General features: G+C 40.5%; 1 protein-coding gene across 1 annotated transcript in view; it reads left to right on the top strand.

Moving 5' to 3' along the window:
- Window positions 1-15752, top strand: part of brf1b (BRF1 RNA polymerase III transcription initiation factor subunit b) — a 59872-nt gene extending 44120 nt beyond the window's left edge. The window contains exons 16-19 of the mRNA XM_058379097.1: window positions 303-571; window positions 11552-11603; window positions 13159-13330; window positions 14718-15752. Coding sequence (XP_058235080.1) covers window positions 303-571; window positions 11552-11603; window positions 13159-13330; window positions 14718-14755 — 531 coding nt within the window. The 3' untranslated portion in view covers window positions 14756-15752. The remainder of the gene's footprint in view (window positions 1-302; window positions 572-11551; window positions 11604-13158; window positions 13331-14717) is intronic.
- Window positions 15753-19835: the final 4083 nt, after the last annotated feature.

Here is a 19835-nt window from a genome sequence, read left to right as displayed (position 1 = left end):
TTTGAGAATTAACAGTTCATTTGATCCATAATATATCCCACACCTTGGCAGGTGCCACTGTAACAACATAATCAATTTTATTCACAGTGGTTTTAACGTTATAGCTGATCGGTGTATGTTTTAGCTTTAGAACCTTATCTAGGCACCGCAAAGGTGTTACCTAAATCTGGTTTTCTTTCAGTAAGTCAGAGGATTGTCTGCAGTACAGAGCAGCTTTTCAGCACTGATTCTTTATGTATTTTTCAGTTCAGAGCTTTGTTCTTCCAACTTGTCTAATTCTCTCTCTCTTTGTGACTTTGCAGCCCAAAAAACCATCCAAAAGGCGAGAGCCCATTCGGGCCAGCACTGCAGGAGAGGCAATCGAGAAGATGCTGGAACAGAAGAAGATTTCGAGCAAAATCAATTACGATGTACTACGAGACCTGAACAGCAAAGGCAGCAGCAGCCCAGCAGATAAGACAGAGGAAGTGTCTGGTGTTGTCCCCGGACGTAAGAAGCTCACCCGCCGCAAGAAACAGCCCAACAAGAGCAATCTGGGTCTGGCCAAGCCTGCAAGCCTCATGGGGAAAAGGTGAGAATTAACAAAGCATTTCCTTTCAACACAGCAAGCTGTTTAGTGATTGCTGTTTATGGAATAATGGGATCATTTGCACTGAAGGAGTTTTCTCTCATTGTATACAGCCATCTTTTTTTCATAGTAGTGCATCTTTTTTTGCAAGTGACTTCTTTTGTACCTCTGACAAAAGACAAGATTGAAAGGTTCTCACTGTCCTTGATAGAGTACTTTTTTCTTGTCCGTCTGTATAATTTTGTCTTGCTTTGGCTGACCTTCAGAGTCATTTCCACCAGGAGAGACCTCGTCATCAATTCTGGGCCAGTCTTTTCTGTTTGCTGTCACCTGGCACCCTGCGGTGCTTTCTCTAAGCTTTCCCTCTCTCCAATTAATAGTCCTCTAGGACTCCAAATGTCTCTGTACGAAAAGTAATGAATCTGTGCCAGACAGTTTCACTAAGGGTCCTCATTATGTGATTTTTTTTCGCCTATGTTTGTTTCATAACTAACTAATTTACCAACTTTATTTTTTGTCAAGGAGAATCAGAAATGTGGACCTTATGTTCACATGGAAAAAAACAACGTATTTAGAGGCTGTAGATTCCATTATGTTATATTTTTAAGAATAAAATGATAAACATGGCTTGTTTTTGTCAGAGGTTTAGCAATCGTTTTTAACTGCTGAAATTAGCTTTGAACTTTTAATACAAGTTTTAGTGCATAACAAAAGCAGGTTTGCTATTAAAAACATATGTAATGCAAAATCACTTTAGCCCCCTGCCACTGACTGGCTAAGGCTTATTAAAAGGTATTAAATTATGTCACGGATGGCACGTGGAACAAATTTGACAATAAACTCTAATTTAGTTACAGCTTCGGTTGAGAGAAAACGTTTCGTTTCCCTCCTGCCGGAGCATGGGAAAACATTTAATGAGCTATCGTGGGAGGACAATTTGGCCTTGGTGCCTTAATTTCTTATACCAATCAAATGTAGCCATGGTTTATTGACAAAACACACAGTTGTTTTCTGCACCTTTGCCTGTGCAAGAATTACATTTTGAAATAACTAAAAACTATTCGCTCGATATGTCTCACTCAGTCTCACTGAAGGATGTCATTAGAATCAGCTTCATGTGAATGCACTACATAACCTCTGAGTATTTATTGTGCATATTTCCTCTGCAGATTAAGAGCAGAGAGACTAATCTGTTTTTTGTATGTACAAGCTGTTCCTTACACTGTTCCTTAAACTGAATGACCCCACACCTCTCCGCTAGTGTACCCAAGAAAGCTCAACTCCACCATCCGTCACCCACACACACACACACACACACACACACTGCCAAGCTCCTAGAGATGATGCCAAACCAAGCCCACTGCATGACCTCTATACTGACAGAGATAGAAAAGCAAAGCACTTCTCCAGGAAGTCTACGGCATAAATGCCATACAGTACCTTTATTTTACTCTCTTTTTGTCTTTCATCCCTCCCTGTATACACTCCTGCATGTTGTTAAAGGTTCTGAGTCTTTAGTACGCACAGAGTTCATCTTTTGAAGTGCAAATCTGAACTTGTTGAGGCAGGAGGAGCTGCTTCTGAATCCTCTATGCACATATCTCAAAGAGAGTGACAACTCATCCAGACGTGTCTCCTCCCAGAGTGCTATGTGATGCTTGTCTGATCTTCATGTTACAGTACCTCCTCCTGCTTTGAAATCATAGCCAGGCTTTTGCCATGTAACACAGCTAAGATTTTTGAATTTTAAAGTACTGTATCAGTGAGGCTTTCTTGCCTAAAGGTTGGAGATATGGATATATTAGCCAGAGGTAAGCGTTGATGTATGTGAGTGTTTTTGAAAAGGGGGTGTTAAATAAGCTTTGCACCACATTTACATCACACTGATTTTGCCAGAAATGACCCAAGTACAGAGTTACCCTAATGCATTTGACAGACTGTTACAGAGGCTCCTTATTCCCAGTGGAAATGCAACATTTACCACAGCTAATGTCATTGTTTCCAGTCAACTCAAGCTTTTCATCCAGCATTGCTCATCCTACATTATGGGTTTGGCTACTTATGCCCCACAACTGCAGATTCAGCACAGAGCTTTCAGCCATTACACTCAGACATCATTTCCCAGCAACCATTAACAGATCATGCCACATGGCTGATACTGGTGGAGCTCCATGTCACCAAATCCTTGAAGCAACTCCCATAGTAACCAGAGCAGAAAGAGTGCTAGGTTTTCCTATAGTCTGGTCATGTTGAGCCAGAGACAGCGTGGCCTCTAAGACACATTGCGACTGTGACAGATTATGTCTCAGAAGGCTTTTCCCTCCCCTTCGACAAAGCCTCTGCAACCATGCTTGCAAGCATGAAAGGGATGATACCCAAGAAAATTCCTCTTGGAAGAGGCAGGCAGGGAGAAGTCCAGATTAGCATGGATTACAAAGAAGAAGAGGCACAAATAGAGCATAAAGGGACGCTTGGAATTTTGGTCCAACCGTTTAACTAGCCAAACTTTGTTTTGTGGTCATGACCACTGGCCAAGCCTTATTCTCTGGGTCATTTCATGCCTCGCCTCTGACCCAAAAGGCTTTAGTCCAGATTTCAAAAAGTGGAGTCTTCTATTGTTTAGGGATGTGATTTATCAGTGGGCTGTGGTCGGCTAGTCTAGAGGATGCATGGTGGTAGGAATCAGGGAGCCACTTCCTGCTGATGGGAACTACATCCCTTATAACAGCTGGATGTTGCAGTCTAAGCAGTTTTCTCAGGGGAACTTAAACATCTAGATTGCGCATTGTTTTCCATGGTGACTAATGACCTCATTGCCACCAAGCTTATCAAGTAATGAAAGCAAGATATAAGCAAATTCACAAGTCCCCGAATGAATTAGCATTGACTAAGTGAATTACAGTGAAACAATAAATTCTGTCTAATGAGGACCAGAAAGATTTATTTCAGTAACGCTACCTGCGATCCCCAAAGCTTTCAATTATAATCATTCTTTTGATTTCACTTATATGATTCAATTTAAAATACATATTCCTTCAGTGTTCAGCAGAGATTAAATGGCTCGGTTCAGCAGCAGGTTAGGTGCATGGTGAACAGTTAACGCTGTAGCACCAAAAGGCCATCTTGTAAACCCTTTGAGCTTTCTCGCCTTGCTTTTCCATCTGCTCTTTAGGTGCTGAGGGAGGTTGAGTCAGTCACATTTCACATTGCTCAAGCTGTCTCAGCAGGAGCCCTCTCCCACTCTCTTCTCCACTAAGCCAGACTAGACCTCGTCTGTTAATGGAGGCTTATGTCTCCTGGTGGCATCAGGAATGTGTATACGCTCTGACACGAGCGGAGGTGGCAGGAAAGATCCTCTCCTGCTCTTCGGGTTTCGTCGTCGTTCTGACCAGATGCAACAAAGGGCATCATGATGACAGCGAGAGCTGCACAGCCACACACGAAGAGAAAATTGGTACTTCCTTTACAGCTACCCTGCACCATGTCAGATTCTTTGTGTGATCAGTTTAGGGCATATTTACTCCCCCACACTGTTTTGTTCACTAGAAGGCAGGGTGGATTTAGCAGCCTCCACAGTACATGCTCATGAATGTATGTGTGTCAGCGAGTGATCGAGGACCAGTGGTTCTCAGCCTTTTTTTGGCAGCTGATGCCATTTTCAGGGTCCAAATTTCCCCATGATTCATGTTTTATACAGGTCTTCTACCCATATATTCCAGCACATCCAGAGCAACACTTTAACTGTCGTGCTTCAGAGAGGGAAAGATGGCACGTTTTCATTTTTTACACAGTAACAATGTCTCTCTGGATCACTGTGTGTAAGATTAGGCAGTTTACACTCACAACATCTACTAAGGGTTGGTTTGTGACACACACTGCAGTGTGTCATGTGAATTTAGGCTGTTATACACAACCTAGACGGGTACTTTGATTTGATTCAGGGGTAAAGCGTATCAGCAGTTAAATTTGTCACTTGTCATGTGTAAAGCACTATACCAGATGCAGTCTGCACGCTTCAAGTACTCAAGATGTGGTGCATATTTATTTTCGTGCTTTGTTGAACCGGTTTAATGATTATTACCAGCAGTCTGTATTGACCATCAGAGTGTTCTAAATAGGCATTATCAATATATATGAGCACATAGTTTAGAAAAGCCCCTGTATGCTCTGTACCTCTCGCTAGATTTGTCTTTTACCCAGCATACATTGTTGCATTGGTTTACAGCCTGAAATACAGTTCGTGTTTTCTTTATATTATGGGAATACACTGCAAAATATGCCATTAATATTGTATTTTTATTGTTTTTGTGAGAGACCACTCCCACAAAGCAGAGAGAGCTATAAATGTTTAATATTATATAATATAAATGTATCCAGTAGCACTATGATTAATCTGGGAGCATATTTGGGACTGTGCAGGAGAAAATGGATGGACATTCATTAAGTAGTCGAGGTTAATGGAATGTGCCGTGTGACCGAGGTGAGGTCAGTGGTGCCAGGGTGTATTCCCATCTTGTGCCCTGTGTTTCTAGGCTCCAGATTTAACCAGGATGCACAAATTACTGAATGAAATAAAGAAATGTTGGTAAGATTAGAAACATTAGTAGTTATTATGTGAAAATTTTTCATATGTACAGATACGTTTCTTGCTCTGGGCCATGTCTTATTGTATTTTGTCGATGCCAGTATTTTGAAATTGGCATCTAAGGGTCACCGTCTGCCCATTTCACACAGAGGGCATCCTGTGAGAAAATTGAGTTTGCAGAGGTATGAGCTAAGCACGGTCATAACAGTGGAGGACATCCCCCCTCCTGTACTTCCTTCCTGCTGAACCACTGGAGAGGAAGATAGCAGGAGGATAATCACTTCTTCCCTCTCTGCCCTGGATCCCTCCTGCCAAGCGTCCTCCTTCAGCCTCCAGACCCTGGGGGGGTTTCCTCAGTGGTCTGCAGGACGTGTGATAAGCTGTCTTGACACCAGGAGGTGTGGAACTCAACCAACTCTTAATGTATGCATCCTTCCAGTATCTTTTTCATCGCTCTGGAACTGAGAGCACGAGCTGAATGTTTAATGACTTCACGCTATGTAAGCGAGCTTTCTCTGGTCTGGATTAGGTGCTTTAACCTTCCATCCTCTCCTCTGTGTGTGTGTGTGTGGTGAAAGTGTGATCATTGATTTATGTCCCAAGACATCCAGTCACACTACTTCCACAGTGCAAAGTAGAACAGTACATTTGACTTATGATTGACCGTTATTATGTTTTAGTCAATCCAGACCACTCTTGTTGTGGGAAAGACATGATGGCAGGCTCACTTGCTATATCTCTTATATCACATGGGTGTGTCCTGAGCAGGGGCGTATTGGAATTCCATTATATCCTGCTGACTTATCTAAACGATCTTTTCTGCAGCATGCAAAACATGGCGCTGCCGGTCTCTTCTGGTTTCTTCTGAAATGCTCAGTCAGACAGGTTTGGTATATTATTATTCCTTGGCATTCACACCAACAGCGATGTGACAGTGTGGCCAGAAAGCATTTGTTTAAAATAAGATTTTCAGAGTTTCAGCCACAGGAGACCAGGCATTTATCACAATGTGAAGTTGGGGTTGCAATGCATAAAGATTTGTAACTTTATGCATGTGAGAAGCAGACTGATGTGACCAATGGGAGTGAGAAAGGGTGAGATAACACCTCACCAACTCCCATCCTGTGAACATCTGTATATTTTAGTTTCTTATATGTCTTTCCTTCTCGCAGCTGGTGATGTTCTTGATGCTTCTAGGGAGTTTGAAGTGCTAGATAAGCTGTTGATATTCACTGTCATCTTTTGGTACATTAAGTAAACAGCAGAAACTGTGAAGAGCATTGTTTTGAGCTTATTCATACACTGGTAGAGAGTGATGCACTGCATGAAAACAATGTATACATATACACATACACACAAATACATATCAACATTTAACATATTTTAGTGGGAATACATTAAAATTGTTGTCAAAATGAGCAAGATATCTTATTTGTGCTGGAAGATACTGTGTCTGTGGTCAACTTGGGTGTTTAGCATACATTTTGTGGCTAGCTATGGTGATGGTGTGTAGCTATATGGAACTAACTAGTCACTAGCAGGAAAACTATAGCAACCAGCAGTAAACTAAAGACAGGAACACATACTACCAATCAAGGTAGGACAATTTAAGTGACGCAGGGTTAGGTACCACATATGGTTCAAAATATTCATATCAATTGGAGTTCCAGCCTAGTCATTTATTCCATTAAAGTGATTGAAGCCTCACGTTGCAGAATGGTCCCCTACTATTGCTTAAACACTGTCCCTTTTAATAAAATATGATCTGCTCTTTTTAGGATCCCCGTTCAGTCTGCATTTAGCCCTATTCTGTATTCATGCAGTCTCAATATTGGATCAGCAGAATTATTACTTCCCCCCTGACAGATTTCATTGACATGTCTTATTGACTGACTGGCAAAATAGACCCTACAGGGGTTCAGAGCTCATCCACAAAAGGCATTACAGCTGTACCAAGCTTTATGAGCTTACGGCAAGAGCCACTTGTAAGTGTTAGTCTACCTACAAAGCCCAAAAGTTTAGAAGAGTTTGATCTTGAATCTTAAATCCCCTCTACAGTGACCCTGAACTCTTATATTACTACAAAGATGGCTGAGTGACTGAAATGTTAATGGCTGCTTTGTGGTTAATGTGACACCGGCATAGTGGAAGGACAAGGAAGTTATTTCATTTACATTGAACATCAATTAAACTGCATGGAGAAAGTATTCACCTGCCTACAAAAAGTGCAGTCACATGTTCTGTAAGATGGCGGCACAAAAAAACGACTAAAGACCCTGTCATCTTATCTTCCCTTCGTATCTTTTTGTCTCGCCGTGTCTGCCGTTGTGTGGGAAATTATTGATGATATGGCAACATGGGGATTGATTGTTAAGTGGATAAATTTATCTTGCGTGAATTCACCCCATTAGCCAGCTCATCTGCCATCTGTCTTGGAGTGGGAGCAAGCAGGCAGCCTGGCATCAGGATGGCGCCCCCCTCACCAGGGCGGCTCAGCAAGCAAGGCTTCTGCACTCTCTGTGGCGCTCCCCAAGCAACAGTCTAATCATGGGCCAGACATTCTAAATGAATCTATTTCCTTTTTGAATAAGCTCCCACTGTGGCCACTGTAATTTGCCGTTGGTGAAGATGTCTATTTATTATTTTTTGACTTATGTTTTAGTTTGGACTTTTGATTAGATGTCTTATGGTTTAATGAGCAGAAGAACAACAATTACCAGATGTTGTTGCTGTATGATGTTTTAGTGTGGGGTTTTCCTAGCATTACATGGGATAACATGGAGTGTTTAGCTGATCCATGTGGAATTCTCACTGACTTTGTTGAGGAAAGTTAATCCATTAGATCTTTGTGGGCTTTTATGTGAGAAATTGATTTAACCCTCTCCCTATTGTAGAGACTGTCTTTGATCTGAAATCGATGTTGAACCACTAATTATCTAATGAATATAATACTATATAAAAGTCCAACCCGATGCTTCATGCTTAGTGTTTGAATTAAACCAGGCTCTCCGTTTAACATGACCTTTGCATGCTTCACAAGAACAGTCTGACAAACTCTGATTTGCCAAGGTGTCCTTCACACACCATTGTCATTCACACCTAGCTCAAAATGTTGTTAATGCATCCACACTGGCAAAAAAACACATAGCAGGCCTCCACATGGGAGCTGGCAAAGAATGCTATATGGGATGTCACTCCTGGTTGGCTGTGTTTCGTGTGAGTTGCCAGCCCACAGGGATTGTGGGAGCTCACATGCGGATGTGCTCATCCCCAGCCAAACCCTGCTGGCACAAGAAAATAAAAACCACAACAATAGAAAGCATGTATGCTGAAGGGTCAGAGTTCAGCAGTCACATTTAGAGCCTCACCCCAAGATGTCGTCTAAACACAACACACCCACTCTTTCATTTCTCAAGAATTACGGTGGCTTTATGCTCCCAGAACAAACATCTTGCTTCTGTGGCCTCGCTCCATTAAGCACATAAAAGAACATTTGCTGGATAATGGGTTGTGTTTTTTTTTTTTTTACTGAGCCGCCTAGCCATGTCCATGCATCAGTGTCGTTCTAAATGTAATTCTGGCTCTAAATCGAATGTGTTTCAGTGTTACCTGTGCTCAAAGCTGTCTGACCTTTTTCACAATGTGCTGTCATAGTCTTTACACTATACTGCCGTACTACACATTAAGCAGCAGGCTGAGATAAATACCAAGTGATTTAGCAGAGGTGTACATATGCTCAAGGTGAATAAAGGAGTACTATTAAACTAGAGGCTTTAGGTAGAATCAGTGGTGTACATTTACTTATGAGGAATGTAATTCTGAGGTACATTACAGGACCTTAAGGACCACTGTTGCATCTTTTGAAGTGAATGAAACATTTTTCTTTGTTTGTGCCTTGGGAAACAAAATGTACAAGTTCAGTACCTTTTTCTTTTTTTTATACAGCAGGCTTAATTGAAAGTGATTTCCATCTCTGGACAGTTTCTCAGGAAGAAAGAAAGATTCGCAAATTAGATAGATGTCTTTGTATGTGAAGTTATTCTAGATAGCCACAGCACTGAATTTGAAAATGAGATAAATTACAGCAATCAGAGTTTGATTGCATTGGCAGATGCTCTTACTGTATTTCAGGCTTTTTCAGATCCCATTATGATTTTGTAGACTCAGTCGGATTTCTATCGATTCTCCCTTTACTTCCTTCACACTGTGAAATGGAAGGTCGTACAGAAATAATTGAAAGTGGTCGCTTAGCCTTTCCATTCCCTTGTAATGCCCTGTACATTTGGGTGGTACTCCTATTTACTTCTTCCTGGGCTATCTCCAAGTCCATTGCTAAAAGATTGTATACACCTCTGACTCCCTCTAAGCAGAAGCAGTCAATAGATATTCTCCACATTCTGCCCAGAGGCCAGCTGCCTGCTGTCGCTTGCTCATGCTGGTAATTGTGTTAGTCGCAGCCCGCTAGAGGATCCAGGTCTCAGTCTGAGCGTTTTGCAGTATTGTGTTGAGTAACCTTAAAGCCACAGTTACAGTAGGGATCAGTGCCAGACTTCCACACACCAGTAGCACTTGACAGAGTAGCCTGGGCCAAAGCAGGCTAGACTTAGCTTGCCTTATATCTGGCAGATGGCTGGTGCTAGCTGTCTCGCTTAATGAATCACAAGGAAATGGAAGCCCCTCTGCTCGGCGAGCAGCGAGCCCTCAGTCTGCATCTCGTCATCCTCCTCCTCTCTTTAAGCTGATTAATTACTGGCACTTTCGTTTATCAGCCAGGAAAGCACTCTCACATGTCCTCTGGGAGAACTCAGCAGGGAGGCCCAGTCGCCGCCCAGGCTTACGCTGTTGTTGGGTTGTGAGTAAATGTAGAGAGATGGATATGGCAGGTGGCCATTTTATATTTTCAAACTCAAAGTCAGGAACATTGTTGGTATACTGCTAATGGATGGGTTTTGCCTTACCGCCTTGCAGGAAGCTGGTTATATCAAATCCTTTATGTTTCAAACACACTAGCATATCTCTTGTTTTTTTATAATTACGCTATGAATCTGCAGGTGATTCACTCCTAAAAGACTGCGCTGTGTACCATGCCGTTCATTTGCCAACCGATTTTGTACTGACATTTTACTTGTATTTATGTCATTAGGTGCTGAATTAGGAATTGACCCAAACAAGGTCAAGGACACGGTAACTTCAAATGTCTGAAATATTTATATTTTCAATAGCTTCCATATATTAATGACCTTAGACTTATCCTCCTTCTCCTACCACAATGTATCAGTATGTCATCCTTTTCCCAGCAATGCATCAGGCTTCTCCTTGCATCATCATTTCTCAGAAACTGGTTCTAGGTTATTGCACAGCTGATCACATCGCAGGAGCAGATGAACAATTCGCACTTCCATTCACATTTGACCCTTTCCCGGTTAATGACTGTTTCATTTCCATTGGTTTGTCTCCCGTGTAAAAGGAACATGTGTGCAGATGACGGTGGTGTGTAATTTCTTAATTGTGCACAACATTTAAACATATATTTAAATTGGTCCCATTGTACTTTACAATTCTCTTTAATTGAAATGTATTTTTTTAAAGCTCCCTGTATGATTCTTTCCATCACTGCTGCTTTAAGTGAATTTTGCAGCATTGCATTACTGACTACTGCTGTTTCACTCTGCAGTCCTTACACTAGTTCTATTTAGGCTCCATGGATTTGTTCTAAATGAGACATAAATTGTATGTTCTCTTCAGAGCCTCTCCAGATCTCTCTGCTCTGCACACACAGGAGCAGCACAGGCACACATCAAGGTCATTTTCTCCAGATTGTGCCGTCATTTCCTGCTTCCCTTCTCCCCCAAGACTAATTAACTTTTCATAACAGCCTCTTTAATATTAGCCTTAAATAGAGCAGGATGTTTGATGTTGAAATCCGATTCCTGGCAGCTGTAAGCTAAGTATTTCATCAGTGCCAGGGGGTGTCTTTTCACCCAGTGGTGCAGCTCTTGGGCTTAACAAAGTGCTAGGCTTGAATAATCTGCAGTGCAGGAGGAGGCAAGGGATGAGACAGAATGCTTAACTTAGTTTCGAAGAGGAGCGCACAGCCGGTGATGAGAAACCGAATCCAGTGCTGCTGCTGTGGTTGTTTCATGCATTCAGTCCGAAGTGGGGCACAATCCAGAAGATTCTGCCAGTGTTACCTGTTTCTTCGGGATGTTTAACAGCTCCAGTGCTAAAATGATCTCTTTGCAAAATGCGTGTGCAGTTGCAGTTACGAGTTACGATTGAAATATGTTCTTCTATCTGTGACAGAGTGGATGGAACAAAAGCAGTGTGGTTTTAAACTGAATCAGATTTAACACTATAATAATGCATCAATAATAACTTTTACCTTTGCACTTTTTCAGGCTCCGTCCCCTTATATCATCAAATCACAAGAAGAAAAGACCAGCTATACAGGTGAGAAAATATTCTAGATGGGTTGATGAGGATATGTGCTTTGCTTTCTAATAGAGGTGAATTTATTTTAGAAGCAATTCGGTGAATTAATGTAATAATAGCTATAACAGCTACATCCCCATGTCCATCTTTCTCATTAATCATGTGGCACTTTATGTGGCATTCATATTTATTCTGAACCCAGGATCTATTGTCCTGGCTTGATTATTTGATTGATTTACTTTTTTGCTCTTTGACTTTTAGTGCATCAGAGATATGCGTTTAGATTAGGATTTGCTTAACCTGTATTTAAGTCTGACGCTGTGCTGTGAGAGAGATAGAACGAGAGGTAGAAAAGGGGGAGAGGTATGTGCAGGCATAGAGAAAGAGTGCGCACACACACACTCGCGCACACACACACACACACACACTTGTGCACACACACAGAATGCTGGCGGGGGTCAACTGGGCCGTCGCTAGGCAACCTCCCGGTCCTGTCCTGGTTGCTGTGGAGTGGCTGCTCTGATTGGCGGAAGAGAGACAGCAAAATGAATTGGTGTTACATAACTGCATGTGTTCCTGTGAGGAAATCGGAAAGGAGTCACCATCAACAAACAATCACAAGCATTTATCTGACTGCTCTCTCCAACCCAAGGAAAGGTCTACGGGGAAAATGTAAATGCACTGTGACTGACTACGAGAAGCTCTCAAAGATATTTATTATTGTGTTTGCTGAAGTTGTAATGTCAGCTTTGTCACAGTGATATGCCTGTACACAGTGGGAGAAAATGTCACGCCACTTGAGCCATTCTGCAACATACACGACAAACAAAGGCCTTCTGTTCTGGACTACATATAGTGCAAAAGCTTAAAGTTTCACATTTGTTTGAGTCTCTAAATGATTCACCTAGATTATTTGCCATGCATATTCTTTTCATGTCCGATTTAATGAGTCCCAGAGATTCCACAGCTGCCAAGCTTCTCTGTTTGATTGATCCAAGATAGGGTTAACTCAGTCGGGGACTGACCCATTGCAGAGCGTCAGGCTCTCTTTGAGGCCAGCAGAGGGGCTGCTTCTGAAGCTGTGCACAGTTTTTCTCTCCTACTATCAGTAGAACCCTGCTGCTGCTACCAGTCCTACAGAGAGACTGCCTCCAGAGAACCCTCATGTCATATATGCCAGCTATAATTAGCTTATACTTCCATACTCATCTTTGCTTTTCTACAACATGATAATTAATTAGGCCTCTCGAATCCCCAGGTGGTGATTCCTCTCAAAATCTTTCCCTCTGTTTTTTTTTTTTTTTCTTTCTACTGTTCCTTATGGCTGTTGAAGGAGTCAATACTGAATACGTATATACTACATAAATGGCAGAGATCCAGTTTTCCCATTTGTTTCTTTTATACACATTATTGCTATCTTGCTCCCCCGTCATTGATTTTTAGTGGAGGTTTTCTCAGAGCGCTGAATGAAATTGGCCTCAGTCTATCATTGATTAATGCCAGGCTTGTTGAAGGTCAATATAAGCATGTCAAAAAATCAACACAGGCTGTTCTCCTTCCTGTAATTTTTTAGATCATGCCAAATGTGATGCTGCCCTCGGTGACCCCTGAGATTCCCCCTGACCCTACTCCTCCTCCGGTCATAGAGAGTGGCCCTGTGACGTATGAGGAGCCCACTGAGGAAGAGGAGGATGAAGAGGTGGAGGAGCCCTGTGTCAGTGCGCTGAAGCTGATGGGAGGGAATGGTCAGTATGAGCAACCGACAGGGTCATCAGTTTGAGTCATGATGTTACAGTTAGTGATTAAAATAGCTATCGCTTCAATTTCCAGACCGATAATTATATAAATCAGTGGTGTATTAGTTAAATAGATTTATAAATAAATATATTTTAAGTATAACCAGGATTATGTAAAGTATTTATGAAGATCTTCACTACTTATGGTAGCAGACAATGCCACATTTTCTTTAATGCATAGAACCCAGGGCTGTAGTCAAGACCACCTTTGATAAGTTCAAGACAAATCCAAGATCTTGAATATTACAGACAAAACCCGAGGTCAAAGGGTGACACAGACCAAGTCAATAAGTCAATAGACCTAGCACGAATAAAAGTGAAACCAAGATCAAGGCAAAAGAAAGGACTTCTCTGGTTTCTGTTATAACTCCTCTAACGGAGACATTTGAGAGTCTGCAGTACACCTGCAAACTCACTCTGACCAATGGATTTAAGTATGCTAAAGCATATCAGCAGATGAATAGAGAACCTATAGAGCTCTGATATTAATCTACATCTGAAAAGAAAATAAGAGAACATTCATTTATGCATTATGCATTTATGTAAAGTTTAATTTAGGTAATGGTCTTTTAGGCACACATTATGCATGTAATATGAACATTAGCTTATGTCTCAATATTACATGGATTTTTTTTTTACCAGCATTTCTCCTCTTTGTTGTAATTTGAGCAGTCCTAAAATTCACAATCAAAGGTTAATGTTTCTGTTTTTTTCCAGTCTAACTTTCATTAAAACTACAGATTTATTCAGGCTCTTGTGTGGGTCCGGAAAATTGGATGGAAGTTTTGTTTATAGGAAACAAACCAATAACCCTTTACCCATAGAGTTTACTAAACAGACATATTGACCCAAAGTATTTTTGTGCCTGGACAAGACTAATACACAACTAGTAAATACAAAGATCACTCCTCTTCCATCCCCCTTAATCCCATTTTTGCCCTAAGAAGAAAATCTGAGGGAAACTGAGTTCATTTCACTTTATTATCCACATGGGAAATTTGTTTTGCAGCTTAATATGACAACGGCACATACTATAACATCCTGTGTAATAGTAATAAAACTACATATGATTAATAAAAGCCAAAGAACAATAAATACTATTTATTTTAAAGTGTAATTTCGATTTATTACTTATTTATTGTTTTTTGTATCTGTATGTGTTCATAATTGTTACTACTATCTACCCTCTTACACATGCATGAGCTCAGATTGACAAGAGGGAGAGAGCATACCATCTCTCACCCAGACAACATGGCCGACTTTTAAATCTAACATTATAAACCTTTTTTAGTCCACTATCTCATATTTAATTCGTGAAATTTGCCTCTCTTTCCAGAATATGGCTGTGAAGTCGAAGAGGAGGAAGTTTTTTAGTGCACAGTGTTTGTCGTCCCACCAGCAAGGCAGGATTTCATCAGCCTCAGAGACATCTTCTCTCTCCATATATAGACAGGAGAGAGAGAGAAAAACAAGGCCCTGGTCATGTGTGTCATGTGCGCTAGTGTCACTACCATGAAGGAACAGTCATGCGTCATTGGACTTGTTTAAACTCCTGCAGCATCTGAGACAATAGAGAGACATCTGATGTGTGTGTGTGTGTGACATGTGGAAAACACATGACTGAAGACCAGAAGTGTAGATTTTGTGTACTTGTACTATTAGACACATGCTAATCCAGCAGATGCGCGTTATTATAATTACTCAACTGCTTACCAAACCCTACACATGCTAATAGGAAGCATAATAATAAGCTATTGAGTGTTTGTTATGTCAGATTTATGATGCAGCTTTAGAAACAGTCGATGTAGCTTTCGTATAGAAATGAAGCCCACTCAGGTGATGTTTTTACCATTGAGGATGGATTTTATTGCCATCCTCATTTTATTGGCAATTCTGAATAATTGTTTATGTTGTTTCTAGTTTGACAGCAATGTCTGAAGGTGCTCTGTTAATAGATGTCATATTTTTAAGTAAAAGAAAATGTTATTGGATGTTTTTCTGTGTCGTTTTAGTCTGGTTAGAGTTTTAGCTTTGTTAAACTCTATAATACTGTCTCTCGTGTTAGTATTTGAATGCATAAATGTGTGTAAATGTGTATAAATGTACATAATGTTTATTGAAGTAATGGCACTTGCTTTTGTTTCCATGAAAATGCAATATTTTCCATTTCAATGTTTAATTACATACATCGCAGCAATGTATTATTCATCGCTCAGTGTGTTTGTTATTTTTGATGTTTTCCCTGTGAGTTAAGGTGAAACCCTTTATATCACTTAAATTTCAGAAGACCAACCTCACGGTGCTCAATGATGTACAGGAGGTAGACTGTGAACGTTCCTAGGTGTAATTAAATTCACAATTTCCAAGTCTATTCACCCACTTGTCAAGATTTTATTGTGCCTGTTAAAAAAAAAAAAAAAAAAAGGAAAAGAAATCTAAAATGGAATATTTGCTACAGCACTACAGTTCAGTTCATTATTATGTTTGATATTTGATTTTCTTTTCTCTTCCAAATCCTTTTGTTTGTCTTAAGCATGTCAGTGTGTAAATGGATGTAACGTGGAAAGATTCTTTGTTATACATGAGCTGCAGCCCGTATTATGATGGCTGCCTTTTAATGCTGGTCTCCCGTTTCTCAGTTCTTCATCTGGAAGACACGCAACCACTGACAAATCTGTCAGTGTGTAACACGAGATCACCCCCAGACCCTCAGGTGTGCATGCATGTGTGTGTGTGTGTGTGTGTGTGTGTGAGAGGGCAGCAGATGGCGAGCGCTCAGTTCTCCTTGTGATATCACCGTCAGCTCGCATCACTGGATTGCTTCATGAAGTTCCATAGACTTCCATGCATGCGGCATTCCCGATTTATTATCAGTGTGCACGCTTGAAACCCATGGAACAAAGAGCTCACCTTGTGTAAATACGTCTGGTAAGTAAAGCAAAACTCTATTAATTCCTGGGTTCAAATGAACACCATGAATATGGATAGGGTAACTTTGTGTCCTTTGTGTTTTGTTCAGGTATTTCTTTGGTGTAGCGGTATGCTGGTGTAAACCCTTTAATGTGGCAGATTCCCTCACACTGCAGGTGCTGATGGAGTAGATGCCGTCAGTCCGCCCGCCTCCAACCATGAGGCCGCTGGGTAATATGACACTATAATGGTCTGGCGCTGCAGCACTGCTGCCTGCCAATCATGTCTGATTTTATTTGTTAGCAGATGCTGACTCTTTCACACTTCAACTATATCAGGTTCTTCAAAGACTGGATTAAACAACACAGCACGGTCTGCTCGGCTTCCCCTCCCTCAGACTGAAAACCAGGCTCTGGTTTCTCCTCCTTATTCCCATGCAACATGCTAAGCAAGGTCATCTCAGTCACTTCACCAGATTTAAGTCATCTGGCTTAGATCAGGGGATTCTTCCTAATTAATAGGCCTAATTGATTTATTCGGTTGTGTCATTTCAGTGTCAGAATGTACTCGAGTATATGACCCAGTTTGCTTTTTAATATATATATATATAGCTCTGGAAGAGACCACTGCCCAATCTCCAGATTTGAACCTTATTGAAAACCTCTGGAATGTCATCAAGAGGAAGATGGATGGTCACAAACCATCAAGCAAAGCTGAGCTGTTTGCTTTTTTACAAAAAGAGTGGTAAAAAGTTCCCCACCAGCAATGTGGAGAGCATGGAGCCAAAACGCATGCAACTCAGGGTTATTCCATCAAATACTGATTTCTTAATGTTATTTAGCCAAAGCATTAACACAATCTGTTTACAAATTATTTCCATTTTGTTTTATTTGAGTTGTTAAAGCTCTGCATGATCTTGGGTTATTTTGATGTGTTGTCATTTCCTTTAAATATACACTCGAAATAACAATAGCTATATTTTGAATTTAGGAGAAATATTTTCAGCTGTTCACAAAAAATGAAACAAAACTGTTCCTCTCACCAGTACATGAACCTGGAAGAAAAAAAACATAAGAAACTCATTATTTTGCAGTGGTCTCTTATTTTTTTCCAGACCTGGAAAGTCACTTTTGAAGATACCACAAGCATCAGCGTGATGATGATGATGATGATGATGATGAAGGAGCAAACCTCACCGCAGAGCGAGCCTCATCTTTTTCTTCTTTTTTTTAGTAACATCGCAAGTGAACGTTTTGCCAAACTGAACTAATCATTTCCGCCAAATTCATTAAACTTTCTTAAACGCTGATTTTCCTCATACTATTGCGCGAGCATGTTGATTACCACTTAATTGCGAAGCGTTTTCCCGACACAGCTCATTACCTTTAATGACACAACAAAACATAAAAGCAAACAGAAACATGAAATAACATCTACACAGTGACAGAGAAGGCAGGAAGGAAGAAGTGGATTCACTTCTATGCCAAAAAATATTTAGCAGTGTGGCAGCACTTGAAAAGGTCAAACTCTAGAAACAAATTAGAGAGAAGGTGACTTAGGTGTGAAAATAAGTGAGGGGGTAAAAAAAAAAATGGTTTGACATAAAAACAGAGAAGATTTAGAGTGTGCCTAGATTATCACGGACAACGAGACTGTCACAGAGGGAAACTGCTATTTTTAAATGTGTTTCAGCCAACCTGTTAGATCTGAACTGTTGCACAGCATTCAGAGAAGATGCCATGGTTAATATAACTGATTTATATTTTTAATTCGCTGAAAAGAAATATCTTAAAGCTCATTAGACATTCTTCCATCTGTTTACAGATTATGGCTCTGTACAGGCAGATCAAACCGTCCTCTGTTTACGCAACAGCATTTCATTTTATCATGACTGAATGAATATTTATCTTCATTTAGTTTTATGTTGGTTTTCTTTCTTAGCTTTCCATATCCTATAATTAACAATCATACCATCAAAGGACTGGATGTACAGAAGTTTCTCAACGTTATTCTTAGTCCCTGACCTAGTGAACTAGTATGAATATGTTTTTATTGTTAAATAAAAAGCACTTCAATAAGTCGCTCTGTGAAGGGTATCTGCTAAATGCTGTACATGTAAATAAATAAACCTGACAGTATAATCCATATCGTGTATAAAAATGCCGTCTGCTAATTATACGATCGGAAGCCGATCAATCAAGTTAGTTACACTAGTAATAGGAAACGTCCGTCTTTCCGAAATTAAAAGATTTTCATGAATACCAGATTTCTCGTGTAAGTGCTCCTGCTTGATAAATGAGACCATTGGCTCTATCATTGTCTATTCATGTGCTATGAGTGTCATACAGAAGAAAATGGATTCTCTTTTGAGTCTGGTTCCTCTGCAGTTTCCTTCCTCGCGACATTTCGGGGAGGATTTCCTTGCCACTGTTACCTTAGGTTCGCTCATTAGGGAGCTAAATCTACACCCACATCTGGACTTTCTATAAGCTGCTGTAAGTGTGAAAAGTGAATTAAACGATACTGTGTAGTGACAGCTTTTCTCAGCAGCTGTAGTGTTAGCTGTTGCCTGTGAATTAGCATATGAAAAGGAGATGGTTTTGTGATGTATGGTGTGGTACGAGACATGGCATATCCAGGTGGACTCAAGGTTGTTACAGTCAGGGTACTGATTAATTCACATATGCTCATATATTTTGAATATTTTATAAGATAAGTGGTAAACTTTTAAGCGGTGGGTCACTTAACTAGTACAACAAAAAGTTTCAGACCAGTTTAATTCCACAAATCGGAGGAAAAATTGAAGAAAGTTGGTTACTCAGCTATCACTGTTGTTGTCGACTTAACTGAAAGTATAGTGCTGTTTTTTTAATAGAGTTGTGCACAAATATGCGGCAGATGGCATCTGAAGTGTCAGACTTGAGTCAGCTAGTTCAGGATATTCAGTCTGAATGTGGATCCGAAATATTCTATTAAACATTTCTCCCTAAACATCATTCCCAGTGTCCCAACATCCAAAACCTTTGATGGTGAAAGCTTGTCACATGTTTGGTGTGTCTTGTCCTCAAATGGATCTCTGATCCACTTAAAGCCAGGGTCTGATTTTGGGAAATGTTCCTCCAATTGCAGGCTTAGAGTGTGCTTTCAAAGCTGCAACGATGTCAGCATTCAGCCCACCTTGAGCTGTAAAGAGAAAATCCTCAAGCGCTGGGAAAGATTTTCTCTTGGTGATCACTGTAATTCCATCATGAGGGCATCCTTTATATTTGTGCTCAGATTCAAAATGATACCAGAGTTGAACTTCATTATCCACTGTGTCGTAGCACAAAGTAATGTGATAATGACATGCGCTCTCCTTCATGGCTACATATTTTTCTATCACGCAATAACTGTTATTATTGCAGCTTAGCATTCTTTTACTTATTAAATTGTTCCTCGCTGCCTCATCAATGTGGTTGTGACAATAATGGATTCTTGCACTTATTTTTTGGTAAAATGTTAGGTCCCTGATGGTCCAGTGGCAGGATCTCTCGCTCTCACAGCC

Source organism: Hemibagrus wyckioides, linkage group LG25 (assembly GCF_019097595.1).
Source record: "Hemibagrus wyckioides isolate EC202008001 linkage group LG25, SWU_Hwy_1.0, whole genome shotgun sequence".
NCBI lineage: Eukaryota > Metazoa > Chordata > Actinopteri > Siluriformes > Bagridae > Hemibagrus > Hemibagrus wyckioides.
The sequence above is the reverse complement of the archived record's forward strand: the minus strand, read 5'-3'. Positions and strand labels throughout refer to the sequence as shown.